General features: G+C 32.8%; 2 protein-coding genes across 4 annotated transcripts; both read left to right on the top strand.

The window, feature by feature from the left end:
* The first annotated feature begins 258 nt into the window (after positions 1-258).
* On the top strand, positions 259-1093 carry LOC110095181. Its single transcript, XM_020820612.2, has 2 exons — positions 259-555; positions 636-1093. The coding sequence occupies exons 1-2, from the start codon at positions 309-311 to the stop codon at positions 1091-1093; spliced, it is 705 nt and encodes a 234-aa protein (XP_020676271.2). The 5' UTR covers positions 259-308.
* A 1023-nt stretch (positions 1094-2116) lies between these two features.
* Positions 2117-10036, top strand: LOC110095189 (GDP-fucose transporter 1-like). Of its 3 annotated transcripts, none has more exons than XM_020820622.2 (3): positions 2117-2457; positions 6953-8003; positions 9956-10036. In XM_020820622.2, the coding sequence occupies exons 1-3, from the start codon at positions 2135-2137 to the stop codon at positions 10019-10021; spliced, it is 1440 nt and encodes a 479-aa protein (XP_020676281.2). In that variant the 5' UTR covers positions 2117-2134; the 3' UTR covers positions 10022-10036. The 3 variants fall into 3 exon arrangements, with proteins under 3 accessions (XP_020676281.2, XP_028554142.1, XP_020676282.2); XM_028698309.1 differs by lacking the exon at positions 9956-10036 and adding an exon at positions 9310-9434 and having other exon boundaries at positions 2118-2457; XM_020820623.2 differs by having other exon boundaries at positions 2321-2457; positions 6937-8003.
* The last annotated feature ends 14090 nt before the right edge of the window (positions 10037-24126 follow it).

Here is a 24126-nt window from a genome sequence, read left to right as displayed (position 1 = left end):
TTTTATAAAGTAAAGCAAGAGTGCCCGCGTCCAAACAGCCCTTAGTTTCTTTGTTGGAATCATCATATGGTTTACATGGATCTCGCAGAACTACTATCGAGAGGTACTTGCAATAACTTTATACATTTTGGGACATAATGAGAGTATTAGATCAACATGTGAACGATTTCAACACTCTACAGAGACAATTAGTAGGTTTTTTTATAATGGTCTACAAGCATTAGTTCGATTAACAATGGAGAATACATTGCACTGTAGATAAATTTTTTCATGATATTCCTGAAAAAATAATTAATGACAAACGTTACATGCCATACTTTAAAGACTGCATTGGTGCTATTGATGGCACACACGTTGATGCACGCATCCCTGTTGAAGAGCAGGTCGCTTATATTGGACGTCATCATTCACCGACACAAAATGTTATGGCTGCATGTGATTTCAACATGTGTTTCACATTTGTTTCACCTGGTTGGGAGGGTTCGGCAGATGATGAACGTATATTTAAACATGCAGTGATGGATCCGAAATATAATTTTCCTGCACCACCTCCAGGTATTACTAATTTATAGAATGAAATTGTTATATTTATTAATTAGGTTATATTGTATACTAATTAACAAATTTTTGAACAGGAAAGTTTTACTTAGTTGATGCAGGTTACCCTCTACAAAGGGGATATTTGAAGCCATACTTGGGAACCAGATATCACATACCAGATTTTAGAAGAGATAGTAGAACTATTATGGGACATAAGGAGCTTTTTAATAGTAGACATTCCTCACTAAGAAGTGTAATTGAACGTTCCTTTGGTGTATGGAAAAAGAAATGGGGAATATTAAGAGATATGCCTAATTATAGTTTTAAGAAGCAGCGTCTTATTGTTGTTGGTACCATGGGATTACATAATTATATTCGACGACATATATCACGAAATGATCCAGATTTTATAGACTGTGACGTTGATGAAAATTTTATTCATCCAGAGGCATATCAATGCAGAGTAGGAGAGCAAATTGAAGAAAGTAATGTGTTATATGCCGAAGTAGAGTTTGAACTGAGAGATAAAATTGCATTTGAACTATGCAATTAGAACAGGTATAATGAATATGCAAACTGTTTTTTTTGTAAATATGAATTTCCAAATATTTTAATACAAAAAAAGCTGAAATATTTGTTTAATTTTTTTTTTGTAACAGGAATCAAATTCAGTCATCATCCTGAGAAGGAGATGATGACATGGTTGTTTAAGATTTATTTAGGAAAGTATTTGTAATGCTATTTGTTTATACCTTTGATGAACAATTGTTGAAATTTTATTGATGTAATATTTTTTAATACATGCACATTTAAATATGTGCCGCATCAAGCCATCAGCTACAAAGGATTCCATTCAGATTTGCGTTTGATTCATTGTATCTTCTCAATTTCAAAAATAATTTATTTGATAAGAAAATAAATTAATTTTCCAACATAAAAATATATTTTTTGTTTAAGTTGAGTTTTTTTTATAGAAGAATTAATAACAAAATATTGTAAGTATAATAATAAATTAACATGATTTAAATTTTATCATATTTGTAGTAAAAATTATGTTGTATGTTAAAAAATTATGAGTTAAAAATGAAAACTTTTTATATTATAAATTAGTAGACAATTAAATTTTTCTTAGAAAGATATATATATATATTAATTATGTGTACATAAATTTCATGGGCAATTATGTCTTTTATAAAAAAATCTCAAATGCAGAACTCCTAAACAAACAATTTAAATTTACTTTCAAATATTAATAAGCACTTTTAAAAACATTACTCAAACATATCTCATTATTGAAACTCCATTTTATTGAACGGTTTTTTCTCAACCTCTTTTTCTAAAACTCCTTTTTATGTAAGCATAAACTGAATCAAATGAAGTCTAAATTTGTCTTCCAAACAGTTATGACGAGCTGATTAAAGCTTATTCAAACGGAGCCTAAGACTACTGGCTTGTTAACTTGCGCACAGTTTAAGGATAATTAATAAGTTAAAACACGAGATTAATATCAAGTCGGTCGTCGGCTCTCCAACCAAGAGGTTATTTTCGTCGTTTCACTATACTCATTCAAGACTCTCAATATCATCTCAGCGAAATGTCATACGCCATTCTTCGGCAACACTGGGCGGGGAAGCAAAATGAATTGGCTGGCCTCTTAGCCGAAGCTAGGGTTAGAGTTCGACAGAGATTTGCAGCTTCCTTCAGATATCGATTAAAAGGTTCCCCGTGGAGCTTTGCTTCAGCCGATTCCTATCATTTATCGTCGGTGATCCATTCTTGGGCCCCATACTTTTTCTTTTACATTGGCTTCTCTGCTCCCCCATCTGTAAAGTTTTCGATAAATCTCTCTGTTGCTGGTCGCATTCCTACCCAATATAGTAGATCTGAGTGTCGGACTTGCTGCTACCTGGATCGAAGGTATTTTCCTTGTAATTTTGAATTCGCTTTAGGTATTTGGTTGTTTTTAGAGTTTTAGATAGAAACATCTTTGGAAAGTGATGAATTTATTGTCACTCATTTGTTTGTGATGTCGGAATCATCATATTCAAGATAGGGTTAACAGGATTTATGAAGTTAGAAGCCAATGCTCATTTTCAACTAAACCAAGCTAATGATGGGAGTAGCAACTTTTATTGTATTTCAAAGCTTGCTTTTTGATTTCAAGAAACCAAATGGGTGCTTGGCGCATTTTTCCTTGGCATCAATAATTTCAATGTTGTTGCTCTTTATCTTCTTCACTGTGTAATTTTTAGAACTGGAGGTATCTAATCTATGAATTGATGCTGGGTGGTTTGATCATGCATGAATATCAATTTATATTTGAATTGAAAAACTTTCAAAAATTAAATTCAGAACCATCCGAGCTCTGATTCAACATTGTTATGGTCAAACTAAAACTCGACTAGACAAACCAATTGGCAATAAAGATCATCACAAACCTCCCCTTTTTCTTTTCTATTGCAATTTCTCGATTATTATATGATGATTCCTTCACTTTCCATATCTATATAGATAGAAACAGATATACTATAAATGACATCTCTTATGTCAATGACACAAAAGGGATATGAAATGAATGGAATTGAGATATAGATGGAATATAATAAAATAGAGCTACATTGAGGTTTCCTATGAAATGAGGCATGAAACGGAGCCACTACGACAAAGTTCCTCAAGTCACGAAGGAAGCTTCAGACTCATATTGTTCATGGGTTGAGAACGGGAGTTGAACTCTAAAGTGTTACAATTTGACTCAAAATGAGTTTAGATCAAACAATTAAAGCGCATAGGAAACTTCCAAGGCGTTAATTAGGCGACCAAACAACTCACATGTAATTAAATTGAGCGTCTCAACGTGATGAACCCAATGTGCCCAAAATCATATGATTTTGATATTATTAAAACATGTAATTGCTGAAAGAAAAATCTATGATTGAGGGAATCAATATAGGTCGATTGATTGAATGTTTTGGATTTTTCATACATATATGAGACATGTCACTCTAAAAAAATCTATAAATAATCTCCTTACTCTCTACATGAAGGGGAATGTGGACCTTGTCTTGATATTTAAAATAACTCAGAAGCTTGAAGAATCTCGGAGCTCCACCCAAGCACCACTATCCCATTCTCCCTCTCTCGCTCGTTTGTTGCCATCAAGCCATCGCCAAAACACCAATGTTAGACCACCACTTGACCATTAGCATTGAACCATAGCTTGATCGTTGCCATCAAACCATGGTCTCCCGACTATAGTCTCATGACTACCATTGTCTGATTACAATCCACCAACCACCATCGTCTGACTTATGGCATTTATATCACCATCTCTCGACTACATTCTTATGACCACCGTCACCTGATTATGTTCCTCCAACAACTTTCGACTAACTATAGTCTCCCGACCATCGTCGCTCAACTATGGTTCTCAGATTATTGTTGATCTCCATCATAATCGCTCAATTATTGTTCTCCAATCACCATCGTCTGATTACAGTCCTCCGACCACCAACATTCGATTGTAGTTTCCTGATTATTGTCGCCTGACTACAATATCTCTAGCACCCTCTATCGACTATGATCCTTTGAATAATGTCATTCAACCATCTTGCCTATCAACAATTCTTCAACCCCTATCACCTAACTACGATCTTTTGACCCTTATCGCCTAACTAAGTTACTATGACTAATGTCGTCATGCTACAATCATTTTACTACCATCAAACAGTTATAGTATTCTGACCTCCATTGCCCAACTACAATCCTCCGAAGACCATCACCCAAGTATAGTATCCCGCTACGATCACGTGACTACGGTCATCCGATCACCATCATGTGATTATATACTTCGACCATCATCACCTAAATATGGTCCTTTGACCACCATCACTTAAATAGAGTCCTATGACCATTATTGCTCAGCTACACTGATGTTGTCGACTTCGTCACATGTCATCTCCAATAATGCTGGTGCACGCCATCGCCTATAAGGCCGATGCACGCTGTCAACACCCACTATGACTCTCGATATCAACATGTGGATTTATGCTGGACTTTTTGATCTCTAGTCTACTATCCTTAAAGGAGTATGAACAAATATATAGAAAATGATCTATTGAAAACAATTCATATGTCATGGGTTTTTTCTAACTTTAATCTTGAAATTCATTTTGTATAGCTTATGCTTACTATATTATATCAACACATTTTTCAATCACAGAAAATGACATCATTTCTATCAATTACAGGCACCACTGAAATCATTTTAGGTATGCTAGGCCTTTTGGTTTTTCTCTTTCTGAGTTTTCATTGTAGAACTTTAGAATCTCTTGTACCTGTTTTTTATCTATATGTGTGTTGGATCTTTATACAAAATTAAGATGTTAATTTTTCTCTACCGCCATAGATATTCTAGCATACAACAAGACTAAATATCAATGATACCCGTCTTTGCCTACTGTGTTTAATAAATTTGGTGCATTAACTATTGTGCTAGACATGAATAAGTTCAAGTTCAAATTCGGTATTAAAATCCTTTTTTCTTTGGGTTCCTTTCTAAACTTGAATTATAAGTCAAGCCGTTGATCATCAAATGGATCAACATATTTTCAATTGATGACTTTCATTATGTGTAAAAGAACCTTATGAATTTTCACAATATGACTTTTTTTAAGCATCTTAGTATATAAAGTATGTATTGACATAACTTTGAGAGTATATCCTGTGATTTTAATGGTGCAACATAGTTACAAAATAAAGTTTTATGCATATATCTATGTTTAGCTCTTTCTGAGTGGAATATAATCCAGTTGACTATTGTTCGTGTTTAAACACATTTAGTTAAGGAGGTGAAAAATCATGTTTATGCTCGGCTCTTTCACTTAAAGAATGAGCTGAACACTAACAAAAAAATCCAGCTTTTTTTTTCTGACTCCTCTTGATGTGGACATCGATTAGAGGTTCAAGCATGTGTATCGCCGGAGACAGCGCCGATCGACGGTTACGATTCAGAGCCTTTAATTTTTGATGTATTTTATGTTTTATTTAGTTGGCATTTTTATTTTCTAGTTTACCCCTATGGGGAGTGTTGTCTTATTGTAGCCCAAAGGGCATTTGAGTACTTTTATTTCCTTATGTTTGAAGACCTATTTATATGGGTCTCATGCTTTATAATAGACTAATGAATATTTGAATGAAAAATTTATGTGTTTCTACTTCTTCTTCTTGCATGAGAGCTTGAGAAGGGAGAGAGCTCAAGGGGAGCAAATCGCAAGACCCACCAGTCGTTGGAAGAGTCCGCGGCTCGTGGTTAGGTTTTCTATCTTCTCCTTCGTATTCACCTCCATCTTCCTTCTCCTCCACAAGAAAATCCCTTCCTAACTCTTCATTGCCGCCACCCCTTGGGAACCCGCTGCCGGCCACCACCACAACCCCGGCCGGCCACCTTGCCGGCAACTTCCCCTCAACTCCCCAACCGTCCAATCCGCCCTTCCGCATGCTCCTAAATTTGAAATTTGAATTTCAAATTTCAAATTCTTTCCTAATTTGGAAATCCAATTTAGGAAAGTTTATTTGATAAATTCCAATTTCAAATTAAATTAAATTGGAGTCCTCATAACTTACCTCCACGTCATCACCCGAAATTGGAAACTCCACCATTTGATTTTTCCTTTCTCCCTCCTAGCATTGCCGCCGGCCTCCTCTAGGTGGATCCACAATTAATGCCCCCATTAAGGCATTGATGACGCCTCATTTGAATTCAAATACAAATAGTTTTTCCCTCCTAAATTACTTAAAACTGAAATTAATTTTCAGTTTTAAGTTTTCAAACCTCTCCCTCCCTCTCTACAAGCCGCCGGCCTCCCCTCTTAATGGGCCTCATTAATCCCTCATTAAGTCCCTTAATCACATTCAAAATTTGAAATTTATTTCAAATACTTCCCTCTAAATTTACTAAAACTTGAAATTAAATTTCAGAATTTTAGTAAACCATTTTGAGAAGCATCCAACTTAATTTGCTCTCACCCTAGCTTTCTCCCTCTTGTACCCGCCAGCCCCCATCCTCTCTCCTTGAGATTCCCGCCGGCCCTCTCCCATCTTATCAAACGACAAGTACTCTCTTTCAACACCACGTTCTTCCTCTCTTCGTGTGGAAGATTCTTCGACGCCAAGCATGCATGGCGGAATCCGAATGGAACTTTGGATTTGTGCATGACGATCGAGGTCAAGTCGACATCCACCAATCGCCGTTCTTTGATGTGGGTTTTGACTTCGACGACACCGTTGAAGACTACTTGAACCGCATCCTCCCCGAAGCTCCTTCGCATGTGGTATCACATCACCTCTACTTGTATTTTGCACTTTCTCTAAGCTTTGAAAAACCTGCAAGTTTTACAGGTTTGGGAGTTTGCAGAACAATGCCGGCCATTAAACTTGAACTGGCAAAACAGTACTATGCTACCAGTAGCCTTGTTGTGGGATATGCTCTATGCTCGAGCTTGCTTGCTGTCATTAACAAATTTGCCATCACAAAATTCAATTTTCCTGGCCTCTTAACGGCATTGCAATACCTGTCTTCTGCTGCTGGTGTATGGATCCTTGGAAAGCTGGGATTTCTGCACCATGATCCTTTCACCCTGGAAATAGCCAAAAAGTTCTTACCTGCTGCTACTGTCTTCTACCTTGCTATATTCACCAACACAAACCTCCTCAGGCATGCTAATGTGGACACTTTTATAGTGTTTCGATCTTTGACACCATTATTGGTAGCCATTGCCGACACCGCCTTTAGAAAGCAGCCATGCCCTTCCAAACTGACATTTTTATCTTTGGTGATTCTACTTGGTGGTGCTATTGGGTATGTGATGACTGATTCAGCATTCACCCTCACTGCATATTCGTGGGCTTTTGCTTACTTGATCACAATCACAACAGAGATGGTCTACATAAAACACATGGTGACGAATCTTGGGCTCAACACTTGGGGATTTGTCTTCTACAATAATCTCTTATCCTTGATGATGGCTCCTGTATTTATGGTGTTAACTGGGGAGTATGCTGATGTTTTAATAGCTGTTGGATTGGGATCTGGGGCTTGGGTTGATTTTGGCACATTTGCTGCAGTTAGCTTGTCCTGCGTGTTTGGATTGCTCATCAGTTTCTTTGGCTTTGCGGCAAGGAAAGCTGTTTCAGCTACAGCTTTTACGGTGACAGGTGTTGTTAATAAGTTTCTCACAGTTGCAATCAACGTTCTCATATGGGATAAGCATGCTAGTCCGTTTGGCTTAGCTTGCCTACTTTTCACTCTAGCTGGTGGGATTCTCTACCAGCAATCAGTTACCGGTAATACAATGACTTCTGCACAACATGATTCTGCTGCTGCTAAGCAGGCAAAAGATGTGGCTGGGGACAGTGATTCTGATGATGAGAACCAAATGTCCAGCATCTCACGAAAGGATTCCAATGTATGAAATCAATCAGTTTTTTTTTTTTGCTCTATGATAAATGTTGTGCTTTACTAGGGTTCATTAATCATTTTTGAGACAAAAAGCATTCTTTAATGCTGTTATTCTGAGAATCTTTTGGTAAATAAATTCTCATGGTAGACATCTCATTTTCCCCTTTTACTTTCTTCAGATTATATCATCATATGAGATTTTATTGCTATTATGGTTATTAGGGTGGAGATATATAGTCTTTTCATCTCATCTTTTGGGCATTGTACTGATGTTTAATAAATGAAATTAGAACTTGTAAATCATGATGGGTTTTACACTACTACTCCCTTTTAATAATAACCCACAAGATTCACTCATTTTCTTTTTATCTTTCAAATTCTCTGTATCACATATAGGCATCATCTTATCTTTTAATGATGCTGATTGTTAAATGATAATTATTAATATCACTCAACTAAGATTGAATATCATATACATGAATTTGTTCTACTAATTCTAAGTCTTTTGTTTTCCTAAATATTTTCTCTATTATTTTAACTTTTCACTTATTCAGTGGATACCTCATAGAACAAAAATATGTCACTTGTAAAAAGCATATATTGAAGCACCGCACTTTAAAGTTCCTTTGTAGTCACCTTCATAATCGATGCAAAGAGATAAAAACCTAATGTTGACCCCTTATGTTATTAGAAATTATTTGTTCACTTCATAATTTCTTCTAATACTATTCAATGCACCATCATATATATTTTTTCATTAATTTTCTTAATATAAATCTCTCTTTAAAGTTCATCTTCTTGATATGAACTGTAATTGTTTCTTTGAAACTAGATTAATTTTTTTAATCCTATATTCCATTCCTATATTCCATTACTCACTCTCATAAATTCATTGGATGAATCATAATTTTGATTAATCTATTGTTAATATAATATTTATCATCCTTTTATTTTTAAAAAAAAACTTTCTTATCTAATTATTTGAATTCCTCTTAGTTTTCAAAAGAGGTATATCAAACTCTTAAAGGGAACTAAGGTGTAACTTTTACTCTTAGAGGAAGGAGCTTTACCTGACTCCCTATCTTGGGGACGTTAGTTTGTCTTCTTCTATGCTTGAGGAAGACATTCTTGCTTGTCAATATTGTAAAATAATTCGTAACAGAACGAGGTGCATTTTTTATGCTATTAACATAAAAAGGTGTTGGTGGATAAAATGGTGCACATTATGTTTTATGGGAATAGCTTATATAGTGTGCGTTATTTTATTAGTTTTGTTTTTTGAATGATTTTTCTAATTGTTTTGATTTTGCCAGAGCAACTAGCATGTATCAAAAAGATATAGAACATTCAAGGTCGATTTAAAGGACAAGAAAAAGAATTTTCTTTTAGGTCCAGTATACTTGTAGATGACATGAAGAAGATGAGGATGATAGAGAATATTATGATTTGGGAGATGATAATAATGGTGATGAGTTTATTTGGTGTATGAATGATGATGGTTCTCATTAGCACCTGTTTAATTTTTTATTTATTTGAGAATTATAAACAAATATTTCATATGCTCTAAACCTAAGCACCGAAGTTTCACATTTTGTCTTAATATTAGCATTGCTATTGCGATGGTTTTCTTTGTAAATCTAATTATTTTCTTTGCCATGATTGCCATATGTTAACCTTCATGTAAACTATAGCTATCTTTTAAACTATTAAGTGATGTTTATTGTGTTTGTGTGCTTGCCTTTTTTTTTAAGATATTTTATTTCTTATATTGTTGAATTATTAATAAATCATTCATATTTTTTTATGACTTGCATTACTTTTAAACTAACATGCCATGTGATGCATTACATGCTATAGCACCATGAGACTCTTATATTGTAGTGCACTATTCTCTATTAAAAAGTATGTGAGAGTCTCATTCCCACACTTACGATATCAGTGCTTCATTCCCACATTTAGATGCAACAGGAGCATCCTCTATTGCATTTAGAGGGAGGAGGTGTCCAGGTTCCACACTTCTGGTAAACCATTGCTCTATTCCCACTATTAGCGGGATGAACTCCTCTCTTGAGAGGAATTAGGTCGGTTATTGAGTACTTTAGTGTATGTCTGTCAAGTTTAGCTATTTTAGTGCACAATTGATTGTTAACCACAAGTGAACTATTGGGAAAGACATGGCAGAATGTATTGTATTGATATACAATTTTGTTTAAAAATATCTTTTGAGGTTCTTAGGACTTGACATGGCTTTGATACTAGGGATTTAATCAATTTTATGAGTAGATTTTAAGATTTATGTTTTAATTCTATTTGTTTCTCTTTTGATGAATATTCCTTTGGGGTCAATTATATGCATGTTGTTGTAGCAAAACAAAATTTTAAGATTTATGAAGAAAAAAAAAAGTATATATATATATATATATATATATATATATATGGCAGAAGTGTACCATGATCCGAGTTCTCAGTATATCAATTCGTTTGTCAATCTTTAATCATTAAGCTTATGAACTAGCAATCTTCTTGATGTTGAAGGAACCCTTCTATTGACACTTAGAAGTCTATGGGGAATTCAATCCTTTGTTGTTCTATGGTATATTCTGATTGACTCATTGTCGTTGCTTGATTGAATTAATATTGTCATGTGCTATATTGTGTTTTCGCAAATTAGTTGATAGTCCCCTGGATGATCATAGTTTTATTTGACTCAAAACGAATTCAATCATCCCAATAGTGTTAGACCTAGTATGGCATCAACCAACACAATGTATGCATAGTTGATCTGATTAATCCTCTTAAATCTCAGCGGACTTATTCTGACTATGGTTGACTACAACTCAATCAACCCTATTTTGGCCATGATTTATTTGGTCAAATCAATCAAACCCTATGCCTTCTATGAGGCTACAATTGATCATTTCAATTAGTCGGCCATTAATCAGTCCAATAGAGTTCCATGCCTAATTGAATGACCTCCTATCCCTTGGTCTGGTTAATCAATCGTTACAAGTCTAAATTGTGCCCGTTTAGATTTCATTTTGGCCAGCTTGATGGTTTGAACTTAACTTGATTTAACCATCCTATGCTTGACTTTATTGTTTGGACATATGTAGCTCAATGCTTGGCTATTAGTCTCTATCTCAATTTGGGTTGTTTTTTTTTTTAGATTGGGTTGACATGAAATTCAGCTCGTTATTCTCAAATTTATTCAACCCCTTGGTTATTTGATTTGAGCCACTTGATTACTCAGCTCAACCTTAATTGAACAATCAAGTTCCTTAATGTCTTATCTTAATATGAGCTACTCAATGCGGATATTGAGGTAGCTAGATTATTGGTTTTGAGTATTTATTTGGGTTTCCTAAAGTTGAATAAACTCTATACAACCCCAAATAACCCTATAGAACCTTGGACTCCCTTAATTGGGGATAACTCAGTGTATATGTGGGACACAACCTAACTCGATTTTTAGCTCCCTTAAAATTGCTTGTCTTGGATCTAATTCAATCGAATTCCTCTTAAATTTACTCATAGCTCACATTAAATATGCTCAAGCTTAATTTTTTGAAGTGAATAATCTCACTCAAGCTTGCGTGAATCCACTTAGGACTAGCTATGGTCATTCGAGCTCAATTTGTCATCGCTTGAGTTCAATGCATTTACTCAAACCTTAAATTTATTCATTGAAATGATCAACCTAGTCAATTATGAATTTAACTTACTCCATCTAGGCTAGACTTGATTATATAATTGCCCATGGTCTACATTACTATATGCCAGATAACACGTATCTCTACGTATTTGATTGACGATTAGCCTTAATCGAAAGTTCTCTCTCGTTATCGGGAGGGGTAATTAACTATAGGGGCTTGCGCTTATAGGAAACCAGAACTCAGATCATAAAGTTCTCGCAAAATGAGGGCGAAATATCTGGGTAGTGCCTTATCTACAAACCGATCTGCCTTCCCAAAATTTACCCCGAAACTTTAATCCATTAAAACTTTCCCCGAAAGAAAAAGCAACAGTCGGGCGGAGGCTGGAGCCGAATTTTCAGAGCCCACACTTATGCTAAATCGTCTGCCATCTCGTCGCATCTGCCGTATCGTCTCGTCAACGTCCATTCGCGTGACGTAAGTTCGAGTGTGTGACAGTAACGTCGCGTGAGTGCCTGATTGATCGCCTCGCTGTCCCGTCGTCCCGCACTCCACAGTCCACATCTGACCCAATTGGCCAATTCCCTACCTGCACTCGCGAGTCAAGCCGGTGTTGCCGCCCCGCCGTCCAGCCGTCCCGCGACCCTACTGTTGCCTGAGCGTAACACGTGCGAGTGTCTCAATTCGATAAAATCCAGATTAGTGGGTCAGGTCTGGTCAACCCGAAAACTTGACGGGTCGAGTATGTGTCCAAATTTTCGACCTGTTTGCAATTCCAGTTTGGTTTAGGTTAACTCGTTTGGACCCGGGTCAATTTCAGGTTCAACCCGAACCTGACCCGAAACCCGATTTTGACGCCCCTAGCAACAACACAGCATTATGCTAGCCCATTTCTCTAATATACAAAAGTTGTATTATTCATCCTCTTTCATGCATATGAATGACACGAATGTGATTGCTAATTAGACTTTCTTGATGACGTAACATATCATCTTTCCACCTTTAGTAGATTGTGTCTATTGGGGAGGTGAAAGTAAATCACACAACGAAACAAATAAGTAAAATCGAAAACATTAGAAAATAAAGGACACCAGGATTCAACGTGAAAGCCCGAAATCGGGACAAAATCGTGGAACCACACCATACGAAGAAATCCACTATGAAAATTGAGAGAAATTTGTATAGATTTCTCTTCTATCTCGCCCTCTTCTTGCTTCTATTCACTCTTACACCATTCTGTCTCACTAAACAAAAGAGAAAAGCCTCTATATACCACAAAGGGACGCCACCCCTGAGAAAAATGAGAAAGAAAATTGTCCAGTCTGCCTCGAAGTGTTGTGGTACTAGTTTGGGGCGTTGTGGCGCCTAACACTCTATCTCTAGTCCACCTGACAGCGTTGAGGCGTTGAATTTAGAACACTGCGGGATTGCATCTATAGAAACTTGTGTGAGGTGTTTTGCTTTGATTCACCTCTGTTAAGTTCTCTACCAGTAGTAGAAGGTGCAGCCTTTTGTTGTATTGGCTCTTTATGCGCTGCCAACTATCAAGCTTCTTAGTACTTCTTATGCCGTGATAATTGCTTTTATTGGCTTTCCCCACTAGAAGAGTTCAGATGCAAACAGATTTGTTCCTTCCTTGTTCTATTATACCTCACTTCTTACGATCATTTAAGTATCAAGACCCAGCTGGATAGCTCAGCAATAATTTAGACTTGTTAGAAACATAAGTCTGATTCAACTACCTGCTGTTATGGCGTTTGATGAATCTCTACTTAGTACCATCCTTTTGGCTCAAGGCATTAGTGGCAAGTGTGTTTATAGTGACTCTTTATAGTCTGAAAATATCGTCTAAATTAGTATGAAGTCTCGTATTACTTGCTGCATTGTAAACTTGAGAAATAATTTTCATGCGAGTAAATCGACTGTTTTGCGTTCTGTTGCATTGAAAACATCTAGAAAAAAGTCTTCTAATGATGATTGATAGAAGCTGGTTGGTCTATAAGCAACATATACATTCTTGAATAGAATCTCCTGTTTTTCTGAAACTGTTGGTTTCTAATTTCTTACAACAACAACATCAAGCCTTTGTTACACTGCGTGGGGTTGGCTTTATAAATCATTTTTCTCCATTGTGTCATGTTAAAAGTCAAATTCTCGTTTAAATCTAATAAAGAAAGATCATTTCTAATATTTTCTAACCAAGTCTTTTTAGGTCTACCTCTACATTTTTTTTAACATAAGTCAAATCTAATACCCCTACTTTCCTAACCCGGCCATCGGAAGGCCGCCGTTTTATGTGACCAAACCATCTAAGGCGACTCTCTCTAATCTTATCTTCCACTGGAGCTACTCCAACTTTTTGACGCATATGTTCATTTCGTATCCTATCTCTAAGGGTAAAGCCACTCATCCACCTGAGCATCCTCATCTCTGCAACACTTAACTTGGTTTATAAATTTTTTTATCCGAAAATTCAACCTTTTTTCATTAACCTTAGCCACGTTCAATGTTGAACTGCTAATTATGTGTTTTCTGCTGCAAATCATTTAATTGGAGTTCTGTAGTGTGTAATGGACATGCTTCCAACTTTTGTTTTAGCATGTTTGATTACTTGTAATAGAGAATATTTAAAAAAAAAAAAACTTGTTTGTAATATTTGAATTTGTGAAAATTAAATTATTATGTTTGAAGGTATTGTGTGGCTTAGTATATGAAGCTGATTCCAGTGTTCAGGTTGCTCTGCTAGTGCTTGCAGAATTCATGGGGATGTTAAACTAGGTGAGATTGCATCTAAAGAATATAACTAAAATTAGAACTTGCGCATGATGGAGCGCTCTTGGTGTGATGCTTTCTTGCTAACATTTGATGTGTCATTAAATGATTTTGTTAGCAATAAATCGTAAATTATATTATTCAAATTTATGATTTTAAAGAACAAAATTCTCCTTTATTTATGAGCCGAAATGACCTTTGTTACATTATGTAATATATTATTTCTTTCCTTCTACATGGAGCAAATGATAATACCAACAAATAAGTGATAAGGCTTTTTAACCAAATGATTATTGTGGCAATCTTCACTGTGATTGGGTGAATTATTACCGGACCGGACGTCCGGCACCTAATCCGGAGGTACCACGTCACCCGAATATACTGGGTTCCGGTGTATTTTGGTGACGTGGCGGATCTGGATTAGTGTTCAGACGAATCCGGGTACCGGACGTAATAATTTGCCCTGTGATTGAGGGCCTATATAAAAGTGGCATCCAGAAAGAAAATGCTCCATTCAGAAAAAAGCTTTGGATTAGCCACCTGAAATGAGTGCATTTAAAGAAGAGGTGGGCATTATAATCCTCCTCAACATTGCATAACACGCAAATAGAAGAATTACTTGGGCATCATTTGGGACGGTTTTCTTATTGTGTTTTAAAGCAGTTTACCAGTACAAAAATCTTAATACTTCTTATTATGCTAAAAAGTCGTTTTAAGAAGCATGAAGAAAGCCGTCCCAGGCTTCGTTTGGGACGATTTTCTTCCTGCTTCTTAAAACAACTTTATAGTATAAAGTTTATACTAGAAAGTTACTTTAAGAAGCAGTAAGAAAGGCATTTCAAGCGAAACCTTAGTCATCTTCAACGCAAATTTGCAGCAGTTTTGAATCTACTTATGCATGCCTTCCATATATCAACAGAGCATTTGATAGAACTCCTCTTTAACTAAACATATTTGCACCATTCTAAAGTATGGAATGGCAGGAAGACTTCTTATTAATTCTTAAAACAATTTTTTAGTAAAAAAAAATTATTTTATTAAACTAAAAAACTGTTTTAAAAAATAATACAAAACCGTCCCAAATAAAATCTAAATAGATTCAAATAACTTTACCACTGCCTTAACATATTACTGTCTTGTTCTGATTCTCTTATTTAAAAAAAAAACCCATCGTTGATTTGTCATTGTTTGATAAAGCTTCAGCTTTCCATCATAACTTTTCTTCCACACAAATAGCAAAAGGCATTTGATTCTTCCATTTTCTTTGCCTTTTAAGGTCTTTGTCTATGCTGAATTAGTGTTGTTGCGGTAGGAAAGTGGCTGAAACAAGTTGTGTACTGCACGCATTTAATCGAAGAAAGAATTTGGAGAGGTATCTGTCATCCTACTTTAGGAGAAGTCTCCAACGTTCAAATAAATTGATTGCAAGGCCTTTCGATGATAAGCTGACAAGGACTTCACAACCTATAGCTGTTTATTTTTCAATTTATGTCCACCCTTAAACATTCCTGTGGCGCATATCAAAATATACTGTGCGTTTAGACTATGAAAATTATAGAGCCAACCTCAATAGTGTGGTACAAAATTTTATTTAATTTATGATGGAAGAAATCCAATAATCTAGTCAAAGTATGTCATTTAGGCTTCATTTGAGGATTAATTATTCTGTGCGGATGTTGAATGCGGTCCGGAGATCAGCCAGAATGTGTCACGTCACCCCTGCACTCGGTACCGTGGCTCAGTACTGTTCGATACTGCTTGGTACTGTTAACGTGGCGCATTATGGTTGGTCTGCGGACGGCGTTTTGCATCTGGTCTACGCATAGAATAATTTCTCTAATTTGATATGACTTTTTATTGCTTTCTAAAGTAAATTTTTTAGTACAAAAAATACTAGTTCAAGATGTTTTTTATTTTTCAAAAAAATTGTTTTAGATAGTAGTAAAAAAGTTGTCCCAAATAAAACCTTAGGTTTCGTTTGCGACCGCTTCCTTATTTATTTTGAAGCAGTTTTTTTGTACAAAATTTGAAAATTTTCTACTAGAAAGCTATTCTAAATGAAACTTTAGATTTTATTTGGGACAATTTATGATTTTCTGCTTATGCCTTTAAAAACTCATTTTTCAACAATAATTTTAAATATATTTTTCAAAAAATAAAATCTTAAAGACAAAGCTATAAAAATTGTCATCTAATCATACAATTTTTATTGGCCTTTTTTCCTAACACAAAAGAAGTTCAAAAGCTTTCCCAAATGAAGACTTATTAATAAAGATATTGAGCTCTATGAATTTGTTGAATTTCCAAAAGCTTTTATTGTGATGTTATAATGTGTTGTTTGATATGAAATAAGAAAATCTTCGAAAATCTTTGAGAATTTAAAAGGACGCGCGTGATTGAAATTTTATTTGCGACAACTTTCTTGCTGATTTCAAAAGCAAATTCTTAATATAAAAATTTCAATTTCAAAAATTTTTTTATACTAAAAAGATGACTTAGAAAGTTGTCCCAAATAAAGCCCGAGCCTTTATTTTAAAACACTCATATTTAAATATTTTACACTAACAATACATCAAATCAAATCAAATAGCATAAGTGTTTGCTAAGCAAAATCCTATGCTTGTAAAGCATTATAAAACATTATTATTAATTGTTTAGCTATCAATCAATGGTATGAAAATGCTATGTCTGGGGACATAGATTATCCTTTCAGTTTTCCAAATATTTTCTTTTTCATTATTCATACAACTCTCCAACTTAACAATTTAACAAAAAAAAAAAGGTTCAATTTTCACCATTAAATTAAATTCCTTCCTATTGCGTATGCAACTTTATGGCCTCTTATTAAATTGGAAACATTAGGAGGTAGAGTTAGTTTGGCTTCTCCCATTGACCAGAATTAGTTAATCTCTTTTTAAGCTAATTAATTTGTGGTCATAATGATAAATTACTGAAATATTAGATTAAAATCATATGATTTTGGGTTAATGAACTTTAGAGAGGCACCAGTCAAAGTAACTAATTAATTAGGGGATTAGATTTACTTGATTAATTAAATTAATTAGAGCAGTTTTGGTGGTTAATGACCTATATATATCAAGTAATTATGAATTTATATTATTATAACATGCTTTATTTTTTTTTTAATAATTGTAGTGTTACAGTTTCAAGTTCATGTATGTATTTTACTCCCTTTCTTTTGGTTTGAAAATTTCAAACTTTAGTGAAAGAAAAGCCTAGGCTTTCTTTGGGACGGCTTTCTTACTACTTAAAGTAGCTTTTTAATAAAAAAATTTGTATAAAAAGCTGCTTTAAGAAAAGGTAAGAAAGTTATCACAAAAGAAGCTCGAGCTAGATAAATTTAGCTATATATATTTATATACATGTGTGTGTGTGTCTGTGTGCAAATTATTAAACTACACTGGTATATATTGTGTTCTTTTAAGTTTTAAACTTGATGTAATATTTATTTTTATGTATATTTAATTTTAAATACATAATTTGTAGGTTGCCAATTTTTATTATTTTGATGTTGTGTGTGATGTATTTGGGAATCATAATAATGGTATAGACTTAGGATAAAATCTATCATATTAATTTTAATAAATTGATAATTGACTTAAAATTAGTTTAAAAAATAAGTTGTTAAAAACTTAAAATTAAGGCTCTTTGATTGCCAACTTTTGATTTGTAAATTATTCTCTTTAATTTGTATCCATTGGATAATGTACATAATACAACTTATTAAAAAGCTGTTTTAAAAAACAATAAGAAAACATTCTCAAACGAAGCCTAAATTTTAGGAGAATGTCCTCAGAGGTCTAATTAAAATATAAAACAAAATAAAATAAAATAAAATAAAATAAAAATGTCCACAAGGTTTTGCTTTATATCTTGAGTAGCTATTCAACTTCTAAGGGATTTTTTCAAAAAAAAAAATTTGTGAGTTGTATAGATTAATTTTGAAGTTTCCTACTCATATTTTTGATTCATTTGTGGGGCCAGTTTGGTTTGAAGTAAAATGTGTGTAAATTATTTTAAATGTAGATGTTTTGAAAATATTAGTTTTTGATTTAAAGTAAAAGAACTTCATAATAAAATTTTGAAGGAATTTTTAAATACATCTAATTTCATTTTGATGTATTTGGAAATTATTAGATTTCGTCGAAATCCAAAAAAATACGGAAAATTCTGTCATTGTTGCTACAGTTTCTGCCTATCACAATCACAGGCCGCCGCCAACTACTTACCACCCACCAGATACAGAGCGCCAACCGTCACCATCTTTGTTGGACTTTACACTACATTAATTTTACTTCAAGCTACTTAAAAAAAAAGATATATCTATATTTATTTTACGCTCGTTCAAATATTTCAAAATATTTTATTTTTTTTTATATTGCATTTTTTATACAATATTGTATTTTTTGATATTATTTGCTGCAAGTACTTTTAAATTTCTCCATGAGAAAAAAGAAAAGGTTTTTTGCGTGGGAAACTAAAGAATTTACAACTTTTGACCAACAATTTCTTCTACCGTTCTTGTACGTCTCTAACACGCTCACGATTAAAAAATATAAAATCTACGATAAATTATGTGACCATTTAAAGTTTAATCATCATGTTATTTACCTTTATTGTATTTTAGTAATAAATTATAAAATATGTGAATAAAATTTATGTTCTTAAGGAAATAATATTATATATTAATTACTAAACAACAAATACTTTCACATAAAATTATTCCAATTTAAATCAAATTTTCAAATATCATTAGCATTATGAAATCACCTCAAAGATTAAAAATTTCTTGAAAAATTAAATTCTTTGCGAAAGAGCTAATTTTTGAATGCACCGAACGTTCAGTGCGATGGAAAAGGATCTCTCAAACTTAAGAGAAAACTCTCTAAGGTAGTGATAAGAGCTACAATGATTCATGACACAGAATATTAGCTATTAAAAAAGAAGCATATAATTAAGTTAGGTTTTGTAGAGATGAGAATGCTCAGGTGGATGAGTGGCTTTAAACTTGCAGATAGAATACGAAACGAGCATATATGTGAAAAGGTTGGAGTAGCTACAATGGCAGACAAGATTACTGAGAGTCGTCTTAGATGATTTGGTCATATAAAACATCGTCCTTTTGATATCCTGATTAAGAGATTAGATGTATTAGATCTGATATATCTTACAAAGATAGAAATAGAGATAAAGAGACTTGGTTAGAAATTAATAGAAACAACTTTTTTTTATTAGATTTAAAGAATTGACTAATAATAAGATACAATTGAAAAAAATAATTCATATAACCGATCTCACGTAGTGAGATAAACTAATTTTAAAGACAATACAAAGGGTTCGTTTGGGACGCCTTTCTTTCTGCTTTTTAAACAGCTTTTTAGAACAAAAAAATAATAATTTTGTACTGAAAAACTGTTTTAAGAAGCAGAAAGAAAGCCGTCCTAAACAAATCCAAAATCAACTTGGCCTACCTTATTGCTATATTTGACTCAACTCAAGATCAAATTGAACAATTTTGACTAATCTTCAATTGATATTGAGATCGAAAGGGCTCGAGATGAAAAAATTTTGTATTATATTTATTTTATTTCCAACTAATTAAAAAAATAAAATAATTTATTTTATTTTATTTTATTTAATAATTAATCAAATAATTTTAAGTGGTCAAAATATATTATATTTAATGTATGCTACACTTATTTTAAAAATACTTTAAACAAAATAAAGTACTCTGACGAGTATCATTAATTTATTATAAATAATTGCCGTCAAGCGGAGGTGACGCATGGCCCGTGCACATTTTTTATTTTTAATCTTCTTTGATTTTGTCTCGTGCACGTTAATTATATAATTAATAAAGTAATTATCAAGTTTTAAGCAACTAATCCATATTGCAAAGGTGAAGCATTAGCTATTAACTAATAATTATGATTTTGAGAACTTTTCAACTCGATCTGTTCTCTCTTTCCCATACTCTTTTGGGGAACCTCTGATGAGCCGATTTTATAAGTGGTCAAAATGTCTGATCTAGATCTGACTCGTGCGGGTTATTGAGTTGACCTTATAACAATCCAAAATTTTGAAAATATTTGAAAATGAAAAAATAAATCAGAATTCCTATTTGAATTGCAGCGCAGCGGAGATCGAGAAAGAAATTTAAATTTTTGGTCTCCGGATCGCTTTGTTTCTTTTACAAAATAAGTTCAAATCCATGTATGTGATTTTAATTCTATCTCTGTTATCAAAGATTTTAATTTTGATTGCGGATTTCTCCTCAAAACTGATTTTTATTATATTTTTCTTACTTTATTTAACTTTTATTGTATAAATTTTTGTATGTTATTTTATTTATTATCCTAAATATTTTGACGGTAACAATTTTGAATTTCATCGGATAAAATTAGTATGACTTTCTCTGAATTGATGTAAATATTTTTATTTAAGCATATTGTTGATACAACATTATGAATGAATATAAACATATGATTGAGTAATATAATAAAAAAGTTATTCGATGAAAACATGGGAACACTACGAGCCTACGGGCATTGGTGAGCGGGGAAGAGCGTTGCAGAATGATTTGCCTCAAGCACGGGTCTGAGTGCACGGGTTCAGACACAAGAGAGCACAGGTCAATTTGGGTCACCTTTGAATTTTTGTGTCAACCTGAACCTTACCCATATGGAAAACGGGTCGACCAAACCTGAAAAATAGGGCCGAGTTTCAAGTTGGGTAAGGAGAAAGGGGAATGAAGGAATGAGAAAGAGAAATTTGATTTTTGTTCATCGATCCTCTTTGCCATTTTTACACAAAATTTTCAGATCGAGGTAGGTGACTTATATCCTATCTCTATTAATTTTTAACAATTTTGATTTTGATCATTCAAATTCTTTTAAATTGAATTTATTATATATTTTTTTTTATTTAGTGCACTTCAGTCGTATAACTTTTTATATGTTATAGTGCTGATTATTCAAGCATTTTGATTGGATGATTTCATGATTTCGTTACGTAAATTAAAAGTCATTGTATATTGTACGGTTTACACTTAATAGAAATTTGAGCATTTTTTTAAGTATAATGTTAATACAAGTATTGTGAATGAAAATGAAAATGTGATTGGATAATAACTCGTTGTTAATACATTTAAAATAATGTGAAATAATATGTATAGGGACAAGTAAAAGGCTAATTTTATTGATGTTGGCTTAAACTGATTTACCTATACAGGATGGTGGGTCGACGGACTTTCTTTTAAATATTTTAGTTTGATGCTATCCTTAACTGATTCACATGATTTATTGAGAATTATAAGGAGTTATTTCTGACCGGAAGAGCAAAGAGTGGAGACTACCTTTACTAAGCCAATGGTTATTAACAACATACTTATTATTGAAAAAACATCGCTATGTTAGGACTCTTTACTTGTTTAGTGCAATTACTGTAATGCATGTTATTGATTCATTGTTACTGTATGACCTTACTATTATTACAACACTAATTTAATATCATTGTATGGATTTACTATTACTGTTATTATATTGCTTTATTGTTATTATCATTGACGATACTGTTACTGTTCATTGATTCTAATATTGATTCATTGATATTATTATTATTTACCGATTTACTATTTTCCTCTTATTTGATATATTGAATAAGTGGTTATTATACTGATATAAATACTGATATGATACTACTATAGAATAGTTGGATAGCATTTATAGACTATTATATGATTTAATATACTGATATGATTTCGACAATCTTCATCAAGGTTATAATTATATTAATTTTTATATGATTTCCTTATAAATAAGTACTGTTACTAATACTGTTTTATTAAATCAACACCCGTATTAATTTATTGGTTTATGAATTGTACTGTTTTATTGGCTTCCGTACTATTCTAATGTTTCACAGATCATACTACTATAAGTGAGTCCTACTATTTCTGCACACATTCATGATCATAGTGATTGTGTTATAATTATGGATTGATTAATGACATGCATGCTGCTTCTTTAAGGTACTTTAAGTTCGTTTGTAAGATTTAATGACAAGATGAGCTCTTTAGCTCATTATATATGATTTTAATGATTTCAAATTATGACAAAGAATCAAGATTGTGTGATTGAGATTATGGTGCATGACATATATAGTCTGAACTTGTTCGTGAAGACGCAAAAAAACTCATATATAGAAGCACACGATAGAACCAAACAAAATCCTTTAGTTCAAATAGTTATTGGGCTTGTAATTTTTAATATGCTAATGAAAACATATCTACTAATTCTCAACAACTTGTGTACATCCTCCAATATTAAGGAGGATTAATATAAACAAGAATTTGAATTAGTAATGTACAACTCTCCCTCCTCACCATTGACTCTCAAAAGCTCATCAAATATTGACCACAAAAATTTGTGTTGATCTTCAATTGGCATTTATCATTCAAGGAAAAGAACTAAAGCTTACAGTCAACATTGCATCTTATGATGCACTTTTAATTGTCAGACATTACTGTGTCATACATATATTTATAATGAGTTGAAAGATCATTCATCAACCTCTTTGTCGCCATCATTGAAATAGAAAAAATAGTAACACTAAACTATAAAAATTGAATTTTGCAAGTAAAAAGATCAATGAAACTCAAAGCATTTATAAGAACAATAAGAGTATTATGTTGTGTACATTTGCAAGCTCCAAAAAATGATGATGAAGAATGATGAGCATGGACAAATGCTCCATATTATAAAAATAAATGTATACCTTATTAATAAGATTGTAGTGAAGGAATTGGTAAAAAATAAAATAAAATCCACCTAACAATGTTAACTTCAATCAATATTGAACATGAAATAGAACATAAAAAAAGTAATCAAGAAGCAATCAAATTGATGAAAGTTAATCTCCAAAAGATATGATAAAATATCACAGCAATAGTTTTCTTATGTGCAATCTAATCCACTGAGGAAAAAATAATGTGATGTCACTATACTTAAAAAAAGGATAATATAAATTATAGCATACTTCATATCAAATTTAGCAACAAAACACTATATGATATATCATTTACTTTTATTAAAAAAAAATCTAATAAAAAGTCTTACAAAAAATGTTTATACACTTTATATCAAATAAAATGGTATACAGCTTCAAAAATAAGAAGTTGGGATATTAAGAAAAAGTTTTAATATTTTTTGAGTTAGGTGAGATAAACTTATCAAAAGAATACAAAAATATAGTATACTCACAAAAAAAATTCTTAGATAATTCAACTAAAATAAAATTTAGAAGAATATACTCTAAAAAAAGTATTAAAAATTATAGAAAATATTTGTATACAAAAATATATAAACATGTAATATACTCTAAAAAAAAGTATTAAAAAAATATAGAAAATATTTGTATAAAAAATATAAAAACATATATAAACATGTTACACTCTAAAAAAACGCTTTTAAAATATATATTAGACTCAAAATATAGATAAAAATATTTAAATTATATAACCAATATCAAACATCTAGCACTGAAAAAATATTTTTAAAAATGATAATAAACATTTAGATGGTTAAATAGGTTACAATAAGTCATATTGGAACCATTTCGTTAGTTTAACCGGCAACAAGGTACAATAACAACAAAATCCTGCTATATGAGATCAATTATATGAAT

This window comes from Dendrobium catenatum, unplaced genomic scaffold (assembly GCF_001605985.2).
Source record: "Dendrobium catenatum unplaced genomic scaffold, ASM160598v2 fragScaff_scaffold_1063, whole genome shotgun sequence".
Taxonomy (NCBI): Eukaryota; Viridiplantae; Streptophyta; class Magnoliopsida; order Asparagales; family Orchidaceae; genus Dendrobium; species Dendrobium catenatum.
The sequence above is the reverse complement of the archived record's forward strand: the minus strand, read 5'-3'. Positions and strand labels throughout refer to the sequence as shown.